This window comes from Staurois parvus, unplaced genomic scaffold (assembly GCF_062004578.1).
Source record: "Staurois parvus isolate SC_StPar_1 unplaced genomic scaffold, SC_StPar_1.0 ptg000418l, whole genome shotgun sequence".
Lineage (NCBI taxonomy): Eukaryota > Metazoa > Chordata > Amphibia > Anura > Ranidae > Staurois > Staurois parvus.
In genome coordinates, this window is record NW_028318214.1 from 1,334,645 (window position 1) to 1,349,030 (window position 14,386).

At 39.9% G+C, this 14,386-nt stretch overlaps 1 protein-coding gene across 4 annotated transcripts in view; it reads right to left on the reverse strand.

The window, feature by feature from the left end:
* Positions 1-14,386, reverse strand: part of SGCE (sarcoglycan epsilon) — a 110,229-nt gene that overhangs the window by 8,066 nt on the left and 87,777 nt on the right. For 3 of the 4 annotated variants that reach the window (XM_089687139.1, XM_089687136.1, XM_089687138.1), the window contains 3 exons: positions 6,689-6,715; positions 3,196-3,384; positions 184-227 (listed from right to left, as the gene is read on the reverse strand). In XM_089687139.1, the coding sequence (XP_089543265.1) occupies positions 184-227; positions 3,196-3,384; positions 6,689-6,715 (260 nt within the window). The remainder of the gene's footprint in view (positions 1-183; positions 228-3,195; positions 3,385-6,688; positions 6,716-14,386) is intronic. The other variant, XM_089687137.1, reaches the window with a different exon arrangement.

Sequence of the window (14,386 nt, forward strand, 5' to 3'; positions counted from 1 at the left end):
AATAGTATGTGTTGCCCTTTGGTGATGTCAGGGACTACACTTGAGGACAGCTATTTTAAATAAATTGACTACCACTGGTGTACAGGATGGACAATTCTTATGAGCTTTGGAACATCTATCTACATCACACCAAAACCTGTCACTATAATAAACCATATACCCACAATGCTTTGCTCCACTGACCTGGATTGTGTTGCTGAGGTATTGCTGTCTGATGTGGTATTGTCCTAGGAAACACAATGAAACATTTGTCAGTTCATGGTGGAACCTTCTGAAGGTCAATGTTTTTTATCTGATACACATTACACAATAATTAAAGGCCAACTTCAACTCTTAACAGAGGTATAAGTGCAAATCACGGGACAATGACAAAGATTTGTTGTGACTGAAGTGAGACGTCTGATATTATACATATGCTATGGGCCTGTCCACAACTACAGCATTATTGGGACAATGTGGTCCATTTTATTACCAGACTCACTGCTATTCCTATTCCTTTGCAATTCAGAGTGTGCTTACTGGGTCTTGTAGAACCCTAAACTAATGCAGAACCCTATTCCGCCTTCTTTTGTTTTATGCTAGAAAGGCAATCATTCTTAAATGGAAAGGGCCAATGGAGACCCTTAGTTAACGTGGTGATCCCAATGTATAAAGCAAGATATGTATCTTGAAATTCAATAAGGTGTGGGACCTCTGGGTCCACTCAACTGACACTATTGATTCATATATTGGAACGTAACATTTTTCCATATTTATATATTATGCCTTCTGTCATCTCATTGTTATCATATCTGCTTGGATGTGCGTAGCACATCTTTCTGATTGAGTAAAGGTGTAAGTGTATTAAGGGTCCCATTGCCCTGCAGGGCGTTTTTATATTTTATCCCCCCTGGTGTACTTCCCCTATGTCATGACTATTATTTGTCGCTGTTTTTGTTGTTTGCAGTTTTTTTAGCATTAGTTGGATCTTACACTGTAATGCTTTTGTTACTATATACCTTTTTAAGCCTTTAAAAAAAAAAAGTTTTGTTGGGGCTACCCTGGAGGCTTCCTTTATCCACTGACATCTCTGTGGCAGCTGGCATTTGTACCCCAAATAAGAACATCAATTGATGGTCAGTTGAAAAGTGATGCCTTACATTGACAGTCATTGTTGCCCTATAAATTGTTGATCAGTGGGAAAAGGTCTCCCTAACTTTGGTGACCAGTGAATAAGGCCTCTTTTAGATGTGTGAGTAGTAGAGAAGCACCCCCTTACATAGGTGGTGAGTGGATAAGGCACTCATACACTGCTGGTTGTTGGGGAAGGGCCCCTTTACATAGGGGGTCAGTAAATAGGGCCCGCCTTACATTAATGGTTAGAGAGTGGTCAACTTGCATTGGTAGTGAGTGGAGGAGGTGGTCGGTGAGGTAGGGTCCTCTTAAATTGGTTTTCAGTGCAGAAAAGCCCCCTTACATTGGTGGTAATGGGAGAAGGGCAGTAATCTGCTCCAACACTGAAATAATTATTGGTTTTAGTTGACCATTACCTCTAGAGATAGCCAGATTAGCCTGGCACACAGATGGAGAGAAGCTGAGATGCCTCTACCAATATTCGGGCTCCACTTAGTATCTTCAGACATATACTGGCTTGGGAAGCTCAATCACTCAAGTAATCCAATTTAAAAAGTAATCCAATTTTTTTGAATAAATCAGGGGTCTAGGCAGGCTGCATTTTGTTCCATGGGAAAAGGCTGGGCAGGTGAAAATAGCTGGCTACGCCCTTCCCCAAAAACTCCCCATTGCCGATTTACAGTACATAGAAGTCACATGGACTGCTATAGTGGCAGTTGTGCCCTAGTCGTTTAATCAGCCAGGGATACCAAACAATTGTGCAAATATGTGCTGTGAGATCTTCCATCACGGGCCCAAACCATCAGAGTGCTGTTTATCTTTAACTTTCAGGTCTTAGGGAACATTTTTAGAAACCAATTCATCAGGGTCAATGGGAAAATGACCCTAAAATTGGTGGTCAATTGGAAGTTGGCTTTGCCAAGTGGCATTGGACCCATAACTATGTAGGCACCATCAAATGAGTGATCAATCAGCCACAGCTCAAGCAAATTCCTAGCAGCTTCTTGAGGAACCCTAGCGTCCCAGGGAACCCAGGTTGAGAAAGGCTGATATAGAAAGACACACGTGTACAGACCAGAACTGAGAACAACATGGAAGGCTGCAGGGATCTAAACTTGCACTTCACTTGACACAGTTGACTGGCTGAATTTATATGGAACAGAACATAAGCATTTAGCTAAAATATGTAAAAGTCCAGAATATTGCTGCACTCCTCAAACCAGGAGGTATGAGGTATGAGTAAGCTCTGTATTTAGTGTGAAACACATTAGCCTTTTGTGTTCCTGCTGCAGATGTGATGTAATTTTAATATTTCAATAAAGATATTAAAGAATGCAGCTATATTCTGGACTTTTACATGTTCATTAGGTCTCACAGGCGAGCTGTGCAGCACCCTGGTTTCATGCTCACAAGGATGAGTCAATTATTCACCTGGAATGGCATTACCTTGGTTAGCAAAAATAATGTAGAAGCCACCTTCATCTAACAATCTGATCTGTTTCTCCATTGATTATATTTGCAGTACATTACAGAAATGATCATTTATGGTTCCTTGTTGTGCCATCACAATAATCTAGAGCAGGGGTTCTCAACTAGGATTTCATGGAAGCCTAGGATTCCTCCAGATAGTTGATAGGGTTCCTTGAGCAATGAACAAGTTCTACCTCCCAGATAAATTCCCACTGACACCATTGATCATTTTAGCTATCTGTAAGGGAGTCATATTTCCCAATGACCACAAGTGTAAGAAGCATTCTTCCCAGTATCACATCATTGTAAAATGAGTTGTAAATATAGTGATTGTTAGCAGGGGTTCCAGGAGAACGCAAAGTTATTTCAAGGGTTCCTCTGTGTTGAAAAGGATGAGAAAGGCTGATCTAGAGCATAAAACCTCTATGTTTCCAGTCCTGGTGTCCACGTTTCTAGATGGTCTCTGAGATGACAGCTCTCAGAACAATAAAAAGTACGTTTTTTATGTGAAGGACAAGGGTAGAGCAGGCAAAGAGGTTTTTTTTTGTTTTGTTTTGTTTTTTTTTACTTTACCTGTCCTTTACAGTTCCCAAACCAAAAATTAATACTCACTGCTGTGTTTGCATTAGTGGCATGTTGGTGTTATCGTAGGTATCTGTGTGAAGCGGCGGCACCATTTCGCCAGTCACAGGATGGAAAACTGGAAGCGTGGACAAAGGCCAGGCAATCTCCCTGTTTTTCGACATGTCACGAAGTTCTTTGGATGATTTCTGGATGGCGCCGTGGTGAACAAGCTGAATGCTGGAGTAAAACAGAAAGTTTAAATATTACATTTTGTTCATTTTACTCATATCATGCCTGGGAGACTTTCCTGCACAGTTGTAAAACAGAAAGATATTAGAAGATTTCATCACATCAATGCACCATAAGCAAAGTTGTTAGCAAAAACCATTTATGAAAGAATTGGAGAAAAGTACGTTGTGGTTGCACTGTGGAAAACAGAGAAGGTACAGTTCTTTTTCAGAATTTTGATAGATAAGGAAGAAAGATATCGGCCAACATTATCCAATTTGTTAATTCAGTTTTACATGGTTACTGAAAGTTTTTAGTTGTCTTTGGCACACCCCTGGCAAGATTTCCCCAGAATTCTCTGCTAGCTCGTTACAGCCCTTAAAAGCCTATTGACAGTATCAAACTCCCAGATGAATGTTCCCTAATGTAGAATACATATATGAGGACTCCAGCCATGGGTGAGATAAAGCTTTGTAGACTCGGTTAAATATGCAAGGTAGAAATGCTTGTCTTTATCAATTTGCCGAAGGTTCACCAACCCTCAACTCAGAGGCAAATCCCATTAAAGTCTATTGATTATGGGGGGGGAAGGGTCTTGTTAAATTCCATCCATTTTTAGGGCTATTAGGCATATTTCTTTTACTTTTGAGGGGGTTATAGGCAAAAGCTATGAGAAGCTGGGTACTACCATGGGAGACATGCATCAATGCAAACAAAAAAATTAAAAATTCCATACAGTGGGGAGAAGGTTTTTTCATGCAGCTTTAAGGGCAATATTATAAATACATAAATCCTTTAAATAATACGCTTGTGGGATGCCTTAAAGCTGTATTTAGTGTTAGATAACAGTATGATTCTCACAGATAGCAAATATTTGATGGTGGACCCCAATCTGATTCATTGCAATTTGAAAAAAGCCTATTTTTAGGTAGTTTTAACAGTGATACATGCTTTTTGATAAAGTGGTAATAGGACCCCTTTGACCAGTAGTCTGCTGTGACTGTCCCTTTTCTGTCTGTTTCAAAGCTGTCAAGCCCCTGGTCCATATCTATCATGCTCTCATTAAGAATCACAAGACCACAGAGGATAAAGCAGTGTAAAACTGACTAGCAGCAGGACAGTTTTAATCAGGGATAAAAGGCCTAACAGGGGTATGCCTAACTTTTATTTATGAGGATGGCAGTGCATTGACTGTGAGTTATATATTGTGAGGTGGTTTAGGTGCACTTAGTGTTTTTCTTCTTTCATGTGATGGATTGACATGCTGCAAAAAAAAGGCAGCTCCCAGGACAGATGGTGAGTAACAAGTGAAGCTGTTTGAGCACCCTAAAACTTAAACAATGGTCTTATGAACATAAAAGTTAAATACAAACCCATAAAAGAAAACCCCAAAGGACCACCCTGAAAAAAAACAAAAAAGGGAAGCCTTACAGCAAAAAAAAAGATAGAAAAATACACCCCGAAAAAAAACACCCCCTCCCCTAAATACCATGATCTGAAAAGCCTTGCTGCAAAAAATAAAATATCATACGGACAGGACAGCAAATAAAAGTGACCATTGACCTTGAATCAACCAAAAAATAAAATGAATAACAAAAAAGCCCCAATACTAAGGACAAAAAGGCAGCAAATTGGTTATTTGCCCAAATAACTAGCAATTAGAATTAATGTTTTATAACTGATCCTAATTTCTGCTAATTCTAACCTACAGTATGAAATGTATATTCTCCTATCCTTTTCCTATAGCAGCTTCCACCAAACTGACGCTACAGCTCCTCTGTGCCCCACTTTTATAGTGAAGCGCTCTGGCTTATACAAAAGCCTGCTTTCTAAGTTTGCTAGCCATATATTTAAGGCCATGCAGTGCATTACGGTCTCAAAAAATTCTCAGGGTGAATCCACACATAAATTCACCAGGATCATGAAACCTGAACTCTGCAGGATTTGCATCATCCCATGATAACGCAAACTCAAAACTTATCCCAACTTGATTAAGCTTTAGAGAGTTAGAGGACCCCAAAAATTCAATCACAGGTTGTCTTTTCAAAAACTTCAAAATATTACCATTGGGCAGGGTTGACCTTGAAGTCCTGGTAATGTCAAATAAGAACTACAACTGGCAACCAAAGAAATGTCATCTGTCTAAAAGACTAAAATGTTCACAATTTATATCCATGGAAGTGTTCATTATCTGCAGTCATTGGCTCATTTATCTTTGGGAAAGGTTGGGGCTACAGGATGTCCTGAACTGACTCTCTCACCAGCTGATCTGAGAATGAACTGATTACTACAGAGGATCTCTATACTGTAGATAACCCATATAACTTATAGGAAATCCGTGACATAAGAACTTTAACAGCAGCTACAGTGACTGATAGCAAAGACAGGCCAAGACCCAACATAGCCCTCAGTTGCAAGTTCATGAGCTTATGATCTAAAGCAAATTAAACAAAATATACTCCCGCCACTATAGTGGAATGCTTATTGACTGTATTTTTCAGCTGGAACATCCTTCAAATACATCCAGGAGACAATGTTCACTAAAAACATATTTCAGGTTTGTTTAATTGTGGTGGGTTGAGTCATCCAAGGTTTCCTATATTGCATCACTTAGGTTGGTGGATAAACCAACAATCAGAGAAGGCCATTAATCCATGCTGGAAATTCTACTCCAAGATTCTCATTCTCAGTCCAGCTTTTCCCCAACCCTCACCTGCACAAGCCCTGATGGAGGGGGATCGATAACCTCTTTGAAACCATACGTCTGCCTGTCTCTTCATTCCACAAAAGTTACATAAATCTCTTGGGGACACTGGCAATGTTATCTGTTTGTAATGATCATGCCAGATAGATCTGGGAACCCAAGGACAGAGATCTAACAACTATAGAGCCCAGATATATAAAAAGATAATAGCTTATACAAATCAACAGCATCTACCTAAAACCTCCAGAAAATGAACACGTACACACACACACACACAATCCCTGGATAGTCGTTTTGTTTAGAGGTTTTCCAGAGTTTATTGCAGATATTTTTGCAGGCCCTAACACCAGCTGTTCTGCCTCAGAAGACCTAGACATAACCTCATATAAACAGCTTCTCTGGTACACCGCATACATTGATACAAATATCACAGTCTGTGCACCAACACACCTAGTAAACCTAAAAAAACTATAAGCAGCGTTCACCAAAAATAATCCATGAGTGAATTCCAAGGTGGAGCATGAAACACATGGGTGAGGCATGGCAAGCTACAGTGAGGTGGGTGGTGAAGATTAGGTGACAACAAGGTAACATAGAGAAGACACTTACTCTGGTGTTTGCATGTTTCTCTTTTCCCTAGAAACGAAACAAAATGTATGAATTAAATAATAGCATTGATATTTGGAGCACTTCTTAAGCAACAGATGAGTGATGAGTTCTAGATGAGCCATAAATGCTAATGTAGGTACTGAAGAGAACAGTTACTTACATCAGTATTTATTAAGATGGTGGAGAAGATGCTTAGATGTTCTACATGTGATCAAGAGCGTCCTACAAGTGAAATACTTCAAATAGCCATGTGGTTCTTCACTAACGGGACCCTCTCTGGTTGAACATAAACTTTTCTAACAGAAATTATGTAGGCTTGAGGTAAACCAAATGGCATCTTTGAATATCCAAACCATTGAATTATGGTCATGAGGAACAATGAAGACACTGGGCCTCATATATCAAAGTGATCAAATGAATTTAAGACATCTTGACCAAAGTTCAATCAGTTGTGTCTCAGCCAAACTTGTTAAAAAATTGAAAACCTCCAAAATTCAGATTTCCAAACTAGAAGTCCCACTAAAATTGATGGTATCCAAACCAAGCTCTGCTTGTCAAGACAATGGGGCCAAAGAACAGCCTGAGCCATTTCCTTTAAAATTTCTACCAGAATACAATGGTGTCACTGGAGGTCAATCTAGCAGAAGCAGACATAAGGCAGTAACAGACAATTTTTGGTTCCTTTCTCCCAGATGACTTTTGGAAATTGTAACCACCAAAAAATAACAGTAAAATCTGGATTTGGCAATCTGAATTCCCAAAATTTTAAATTTGGGATAAACTCTAATTGCAGCTGTCATTTTGTTTGTGGGGATTAGACAATATTGGAAAATATCTAATTAGTTTGCCTTTTTTGGACTTTTTGGACTGTTTCTTAAAAATATAATGCATGCAGGCAATGAAGCTTCAATTAAACAGGGTAGACAGCCAAACTATAATGAAATCCTTTCGGAAGACACAGAGGAAACCTCTACATTTGGTTTGACAGAGGCTAGTTTTGACTAGTTACCAGATGTCTAGAAGGCCATACTTATATTCCCTAAACCAAACTGAACTGGATGCCCTAGACAAAGATCATTGAAGGGAACCATTTTTTAAAGGAAACTTCAACAGTTATGTTTAACTTATTTTGATTAGAGCAGAGATCTCTAAACTGCGGTCATTTGCTTGTTTTTATCTGGCCCTTGGGGCTCTGTTCCTCCCACTGATATCAATGATGGGGCACTATTCCACCCACTAATACCAATGATGGGGCACTATTCCTATCACTGATACCAGAGATGGGGCACTATTCCTCCCACTGATACCAATGATGGGGCACTATTCCACCCACTAATACCAATGATGGGGCACTATTCCTCCCACTGATACCAATGATGGGGCTCTATTCCTCCCACTGATACCAATGATGGGGCACTATTCCTCCCACTGATACCAGAGATGGGGCACTATTCCTCCCACTGATACCAGAGATGGGGCACTATTCCTCACACTGATACCAATGATGGGGCACTATTCCTCCCACTGATACCAATGATGGGGCACTATTCCTCCCACTAATACCAATGATGGGGCACTATTCCTCCCACTGATACCAATGATGGGGCACTATTCCACCCACTAATACCAATGATGGGGCACTATTCCTTCCACTGATACCAATGATGGGGCACTATTCCCCCCTCTGATACCAATGATGGAGCTCTATTCCTCCCACTGATACTAATGATGGGGCACTATTCCACCCACTAATACCAATGATGGGGCACTTTTCCTCCCACTGATACCATTGTTTGGTCACTATTTCTCCTCCGGCTGACCCCAGGCACCATGTAATTTTCTTACTGCCACTAACCACTCAGTGTGAAGCATTGTTTAATTCCACTGCTGCTGGGACATTTTCTACTCCCATTGGCCATACTCCAGCCTCTCTAAAATCTGAAGGACAGTAATCTGGCCATTTGTTAAAAAAAGTTTGGAGAACCCTGGTTTAGGGTTTACACTAGAGCTTCCTAGCTCCTCATTTAGCTACCTCCAAAACAAGTCATGCTTTCAGTAGTTGTTGCAAAAGCTAAGATGCCATGCAAAATAATGTCTGGATTTTACCAAGATTCTTGCAAATATTGGCAGAGATATAACTTACTTGACTTTAGAATGTAACCCACAAAACTGAGAAAATACAAAAGGATCAGTCCACCCAAAAAATGACAGTTCATAGTAGAAGGGAAGCTTTATATACAGCTTTCTATACCTCTCAGGGACACCATGGGTGAGTCCTCTTTTGTTTCCCAGTTCCCTCCACTAACAATGGTAACTGAACAGGGACTTTTTCACCCCGTGATGGTGGAGTAAAGCTGGGAATTGTGTTTGGTGGATCTCAGGTCTGGAGTCACTCTGAGATATAAGAAGCTACAAGCTGAGTCATTCCACTGGACATTCTCCATAACTGAAATGTCAATTTTGGGTGAACTGTTCCTTTAAGAATACATTCTTAGCATGGACATCAGCTCTGGATCACCATAGAGCAAATGATAATGAGTCACAATGCAGATTTCTAGGAATGACTGAAAAATGGAGATGCTAAGACAGTACACATGTCAAGAACAAACACATACATGGAGATTAATGTCTGGCTGAAATAAACTTCATGAAAGAATGGAATCCAGAATGCGCAAATGGCTTTTGTTATGTTACTTGCTGCTTTTTTTCCCTATTTCATCTACATAAAAAGTTCTAATTACATTTTTTTTTCCTTCTGAAAGGACTGATTAAAAAATATACATAATAAATGTAAATATTTATAGTGCTTCAAATCAGAAAGGTGAGAACGTGTTGTAATTTGGCATAAAAAATTAGATATTTGCATTATACCATATATTTGATCTCTGAAACCATAACAGTACAGAACTGTCTATAAAAGAAATAGAAAATCTCCTGTTTTTGTTCTGATAAAACTGTGCAAAATAAAGTTTTGAGTAGTCTTAGACAGGAAATGACAGTTCCTGATCCAGTCATTGCAGGGTGATGATCTCGTTCCTATAGGGCCTCCTGACTTTCTTAGCAACCACTGCTGGGGAAACCAGCAATAAGCTAGGAGGAAAAAACTGGGTCCGTTGAAAAGCCCACATTGGTCTCCTGCTTCCAGCTCTGCCCTGCAATACTTTCCATTATCCTACATTATATCGTGGATGTCTGATAACCATGAACATGAATTTGTTGGAAATCCCGTTTCAAATCCATTGACATTAATACGGAGTGGATCCCTATTTAAGGTTATAACAATCTTCACTCTTTTGGGAAAGTTTTCCACAAGAGTGTGTCTGTGGGAATTTGTGTCTGCTCAGCCACAGGATCATTTAGTAAGGTTGAGCACTGATGTTGGAGAAGACCTGGTTTGCAGTCAGTGCTCCAGTTCATCCCAAAAGTGTCCAATGGAACTGAGGCCAGGGCTCTGTGTAAGCTGTAAGTTTCTCCCCACCAAAATCATCAAACTATGCCCTTATGGAGCTGGATCTGTGACCCTGCATGCAATAATTTGGCAGGTCGTCAAGATACGTTCGACCATATAGTGTATATCAGCCTTTCTCAACCAGGGTTCCATGCAACCATAGGGTTCCTCCAGAGTTTGCTAGGGGTTCCTTGAGCAATGAGCAACCTCTGCCTCAGATGAGTAACCATTGACACTAATGATCTTTTTAGCTATATGTAAGGGGGTAATTCTTCCCAATGACTACAAATATAAGGAGCATTCTTCCCACCGACCTTCACACTAATGTACTGTAGATATAGATTTATTAGCAGGGGTTCCCTGAGCCCTTAAAGTGATTTCAAGGGTTCTTCTGCGTTACAAAGGTTGAGAAAGGCTGGTGTATATGAAAACAAATGGTTTTTGTGCAAGCAAAGCTTGGAGCCATCCCTTCCGCATGCCAAGGATTCCTACTGGGCAGTGAGGGCCTATAAAGGACCAATAGCAAGACCTGGGTAAGTTTCAAGTTCAAATAAATAAATAAAGAGCAGCGCTTAAGATAAATATGAATAATAAAATATTCTCCAAGAAATATATGAATGAAATAAATAGTTCATAAAATATAATTATGATGATCCACTTCTATAGCAGATTTCCAGGACAGGTATTATAGTGGGAACCAATAATAGAATTGCGCACTCACCGGACGCGCATGGATAATGCGCATATAATCAATATCCACCAGGATCTCTTAGGTAGGCAGAGTGGGTGAGCTTCCATCTATGGATTGGTCATCCTGCCTTGGAAGGTATATGGTAAAGCTGCTAGGTCCAGAGGTCCCCTTAAGGTTGGATGGGTGCTCAGCCTGGATACAGGGCTCCCTCCCTCTGGTGGTTGTGGATCACATTAAGGGTATCCTGCGAGTTAATTAGCTCCAATAGGAGCCAAAAAACAGGTGCCCATAGTGTAGTATAGTTACATTTTATTGAGTCAAAAATAGTAGTAACAACAGGGTAGTAAACAAAGCTTCAGTTTCTGTTATACAATGCAGAGTGTACAGCAGTGATACTGACCCTTAGTTAAAATGGCCGCCGGGCTTCCTCGTGGCTCCAGGCGGATGTGACGTCATGCTCTGTTGGTTCCTCCTAAGGCCTTTCGTGCCAAAAGCACATCATCAGAGGGGAGACCAACAGAGCTGTGTGCAATTCTATTATTGGTTCCCTCTATAATACCTGTCCTGGAAATCTGCTATAGAAGTGGATCATCATAATTACATTTATGAACTATTTATCCTCTTACTTTTATTCATATATTTCTTGGAGAATATTTTATTATTTATATTTATCTTAAGCGCTGCACTTTATTTATTTATTTGGTCACTTTATAAGGCTTGCTGTGATTATCTTTAGTGCTTTAGCTGCTGACATAGGAGCGCTCACTTTTTATATATTATATTGTAAAGTTTCAAGTTCAGCTTTTAAAGGAAAAGTTGAGATATGCATATCATTTCAGGCTCTCAAGTATCAAGATCAGTCTGAATGCTCGAGGATTGTGAAAGGTTCACTGAAAGTCTGGCCATATGCTGAATGACTCTTAGGAGACTTGATATACACCTACTGGCCACTTCATTAGGTACACCTGCTCAATTGCTTGGTAACACAAATCGCATGGCAGAAACTCAATGCATTTAGGTATCTAGATGTGGTGAAGAAGTTCAAACTGAGAATCAGAATGGGGAAGAAAAGGGTATTTAAATGACTTTGAACATGACATGGTTGTTGGTGCCATACGGGCTGGTCTGAGTATTTCAAAAACTGCTCATCTACTGGGATTTTCATGCACAACCATCTCTAGGGTTTACAGAGAATGGTCCAAAAAAGAGAAAATATCCAGTGAGTGGCAGTTGTGTGGAGGAAAATGCCTTTTTGATGTCAGAGGTCAGAGGAGAATGGGCAGACTGGTTTAAGATCATAGAAAGGCATGCTATCATGTCGATATGGACCAAAATCACTGAGGAATGTTTCCAGCACCTTGTTGAATCTATGCCACAAAGAATTAACCACTTCCCGACCGACCGTTGCATATAAACGGCCGGACGGTGGCACTGCAGGGTTGGGTGGCCATTTATAAACGGTCTCCCCGCACCCTGCTTGTGCGCGCTCCCTGGGAGCGCACAGCACAGCAATCCGGTGCCCTCCGGACACAGTGAAGCACCGATCGTCGGGCGGGACCTCTGTACGAGATCCCAATCATGTGGTCACTGATTGGCCAATCAGTGATCACATGCAGAGTAGTAAGCAAGATGTCACTTGTGACATCATTGCTTACTACGTGTGAAATCTGTGAATGATCACAGAGGTCACATGGTACTATTCACAACAGCCTTGTACCATGTGACAAGCTGTGACCAATCACAGCTCACTCAGTACTTCTCAATGAGTGCAAGAATGCAGACAGAGAGAAAGAGAAATTATTGCTTTTACATCCTATATGGGTGTAAAAGCAATCAGTGTAAAAAAAAAAAAAATCTTCATCACCCCCCACAAGTAGTACAATGTCACCATGGTGACACTGTACTGCTAGGGTGACAGTATGTAAAAAAAAATAAAATAAAAATGTAAAAAAAAATGTTTAAAAATTATAATTTTTGGTATAAACTAATTTGGATTTTTTTTTTACTAAAAAGATAACGGAATAAATTTTGGCCAAGATTTATGATGAAATATTATTTATTTGCAAAATTTTATAAAAAAAACACTTTTTTCACAATTTTTGGACTTTTTCATTTACATAGCAAAAAAAGTAAAAATCCCAGCGGTGAATGAATACCACCAAAATAAAGCTTTATCTGTCTCAAAAAAATGGTAAGAAATTCATTTGGGTACAGTGTTGCATGACCGCACAATTGTCATTCAAATTGTGATAGCGCTGAAAGCTGAAAATTGGCCTGGACAGGAAGGGGGTAAAAGTGTCCGGACTGGAAGTGGTTAAGGGGGTTCTAAAGGCAAAAGGGGGTCAACCCGGTACTAGCAAGGTGTACCTAATAAAGTGGCCAGTGAGTGTAGTTCAGTCACAAGTGAACATACAATATCATCTTAGATTCTACAAATATTTTTTTTGCAACTTTTATGGTCATTGTTCCTGATTGTACATTAAACAAAATGCCAAGGTAAATCATTTAACACAGAAATGTTATACAATACAGTTGTAATAATTGCTGTCCCCACGCAACCTCCCTCCTATATAACAAAAGAGAGCCAGCTAGCACAGTGATCTGTTTCACCCACATACAATAAAAATAAAAACACAAATGCACAAGTGCAGCGCTCATTAGTTAGTATCACATTTGGATCGTTGGACACTTTTTGGATGTGGACTGAGTCTGATTCTGATCATTTATTGTGTCATCATTCAGTTTTTGTGTCTTTATTAGTGCACGGTATTCATTATTTCTATATTGTAATATATTTGTTATATTGCTTTTAGATTTTGGTCACCACTATAGATGAGCGTTGCACATTTTTTGTTTTTAATACAACACAGTTATTTACAATGAAAACCTTTGCCTAGTGAAGGGCAAGTTTGCTTGGGTTCGATTTGCGCACTGTTCAATGTACTCATTGTAAAATCTACAAATCACAAATTACAATGTGATCCTCACTGAAGTCAATGGGAGGTGAATCTTGGAAATCACTTCTGGACATTTTCAAGGCTAATAGGCACGGATTGTCAAACAAAGGGAATGGGGAGCTGGCATGGCAAAGGGATATGTATCAATGCAAAAAAAAATAAAAATACAGTTCAGTGGGGAGCAGTTTTTTTTTTTTTTTTTAAATAATGCTTAAGTGAAACATTAAAAATACACAATTCTTTTCAAATAACATGCCTGGAGGATACTATAGGCCCCTTTCACACGGACGTTCCAATTGAGTCCACCTGCCCGTTTTTTAGGCGGACCCAATTGGAACCTCTATTCTCATATATGGATCGGCGGGTGTAAATGGACATGTATCCGTTTACACCTGCCAGCATCCAATTCGATCTGGATCACATGGTAGTCGGATGGAAACAGACTGGCAGTTTGTTTCCATTCGACCGCCCATAGAGGTCAACAGGCTTAGTGCGTAAGTAGAGCAGACACGGACCTGCCATACAGTTGCTTAGCGGGGATCAGCAGACAGATCCACCACTGAAAAAAAATATATATAAACTATTATTCCTGCGCCAACAGA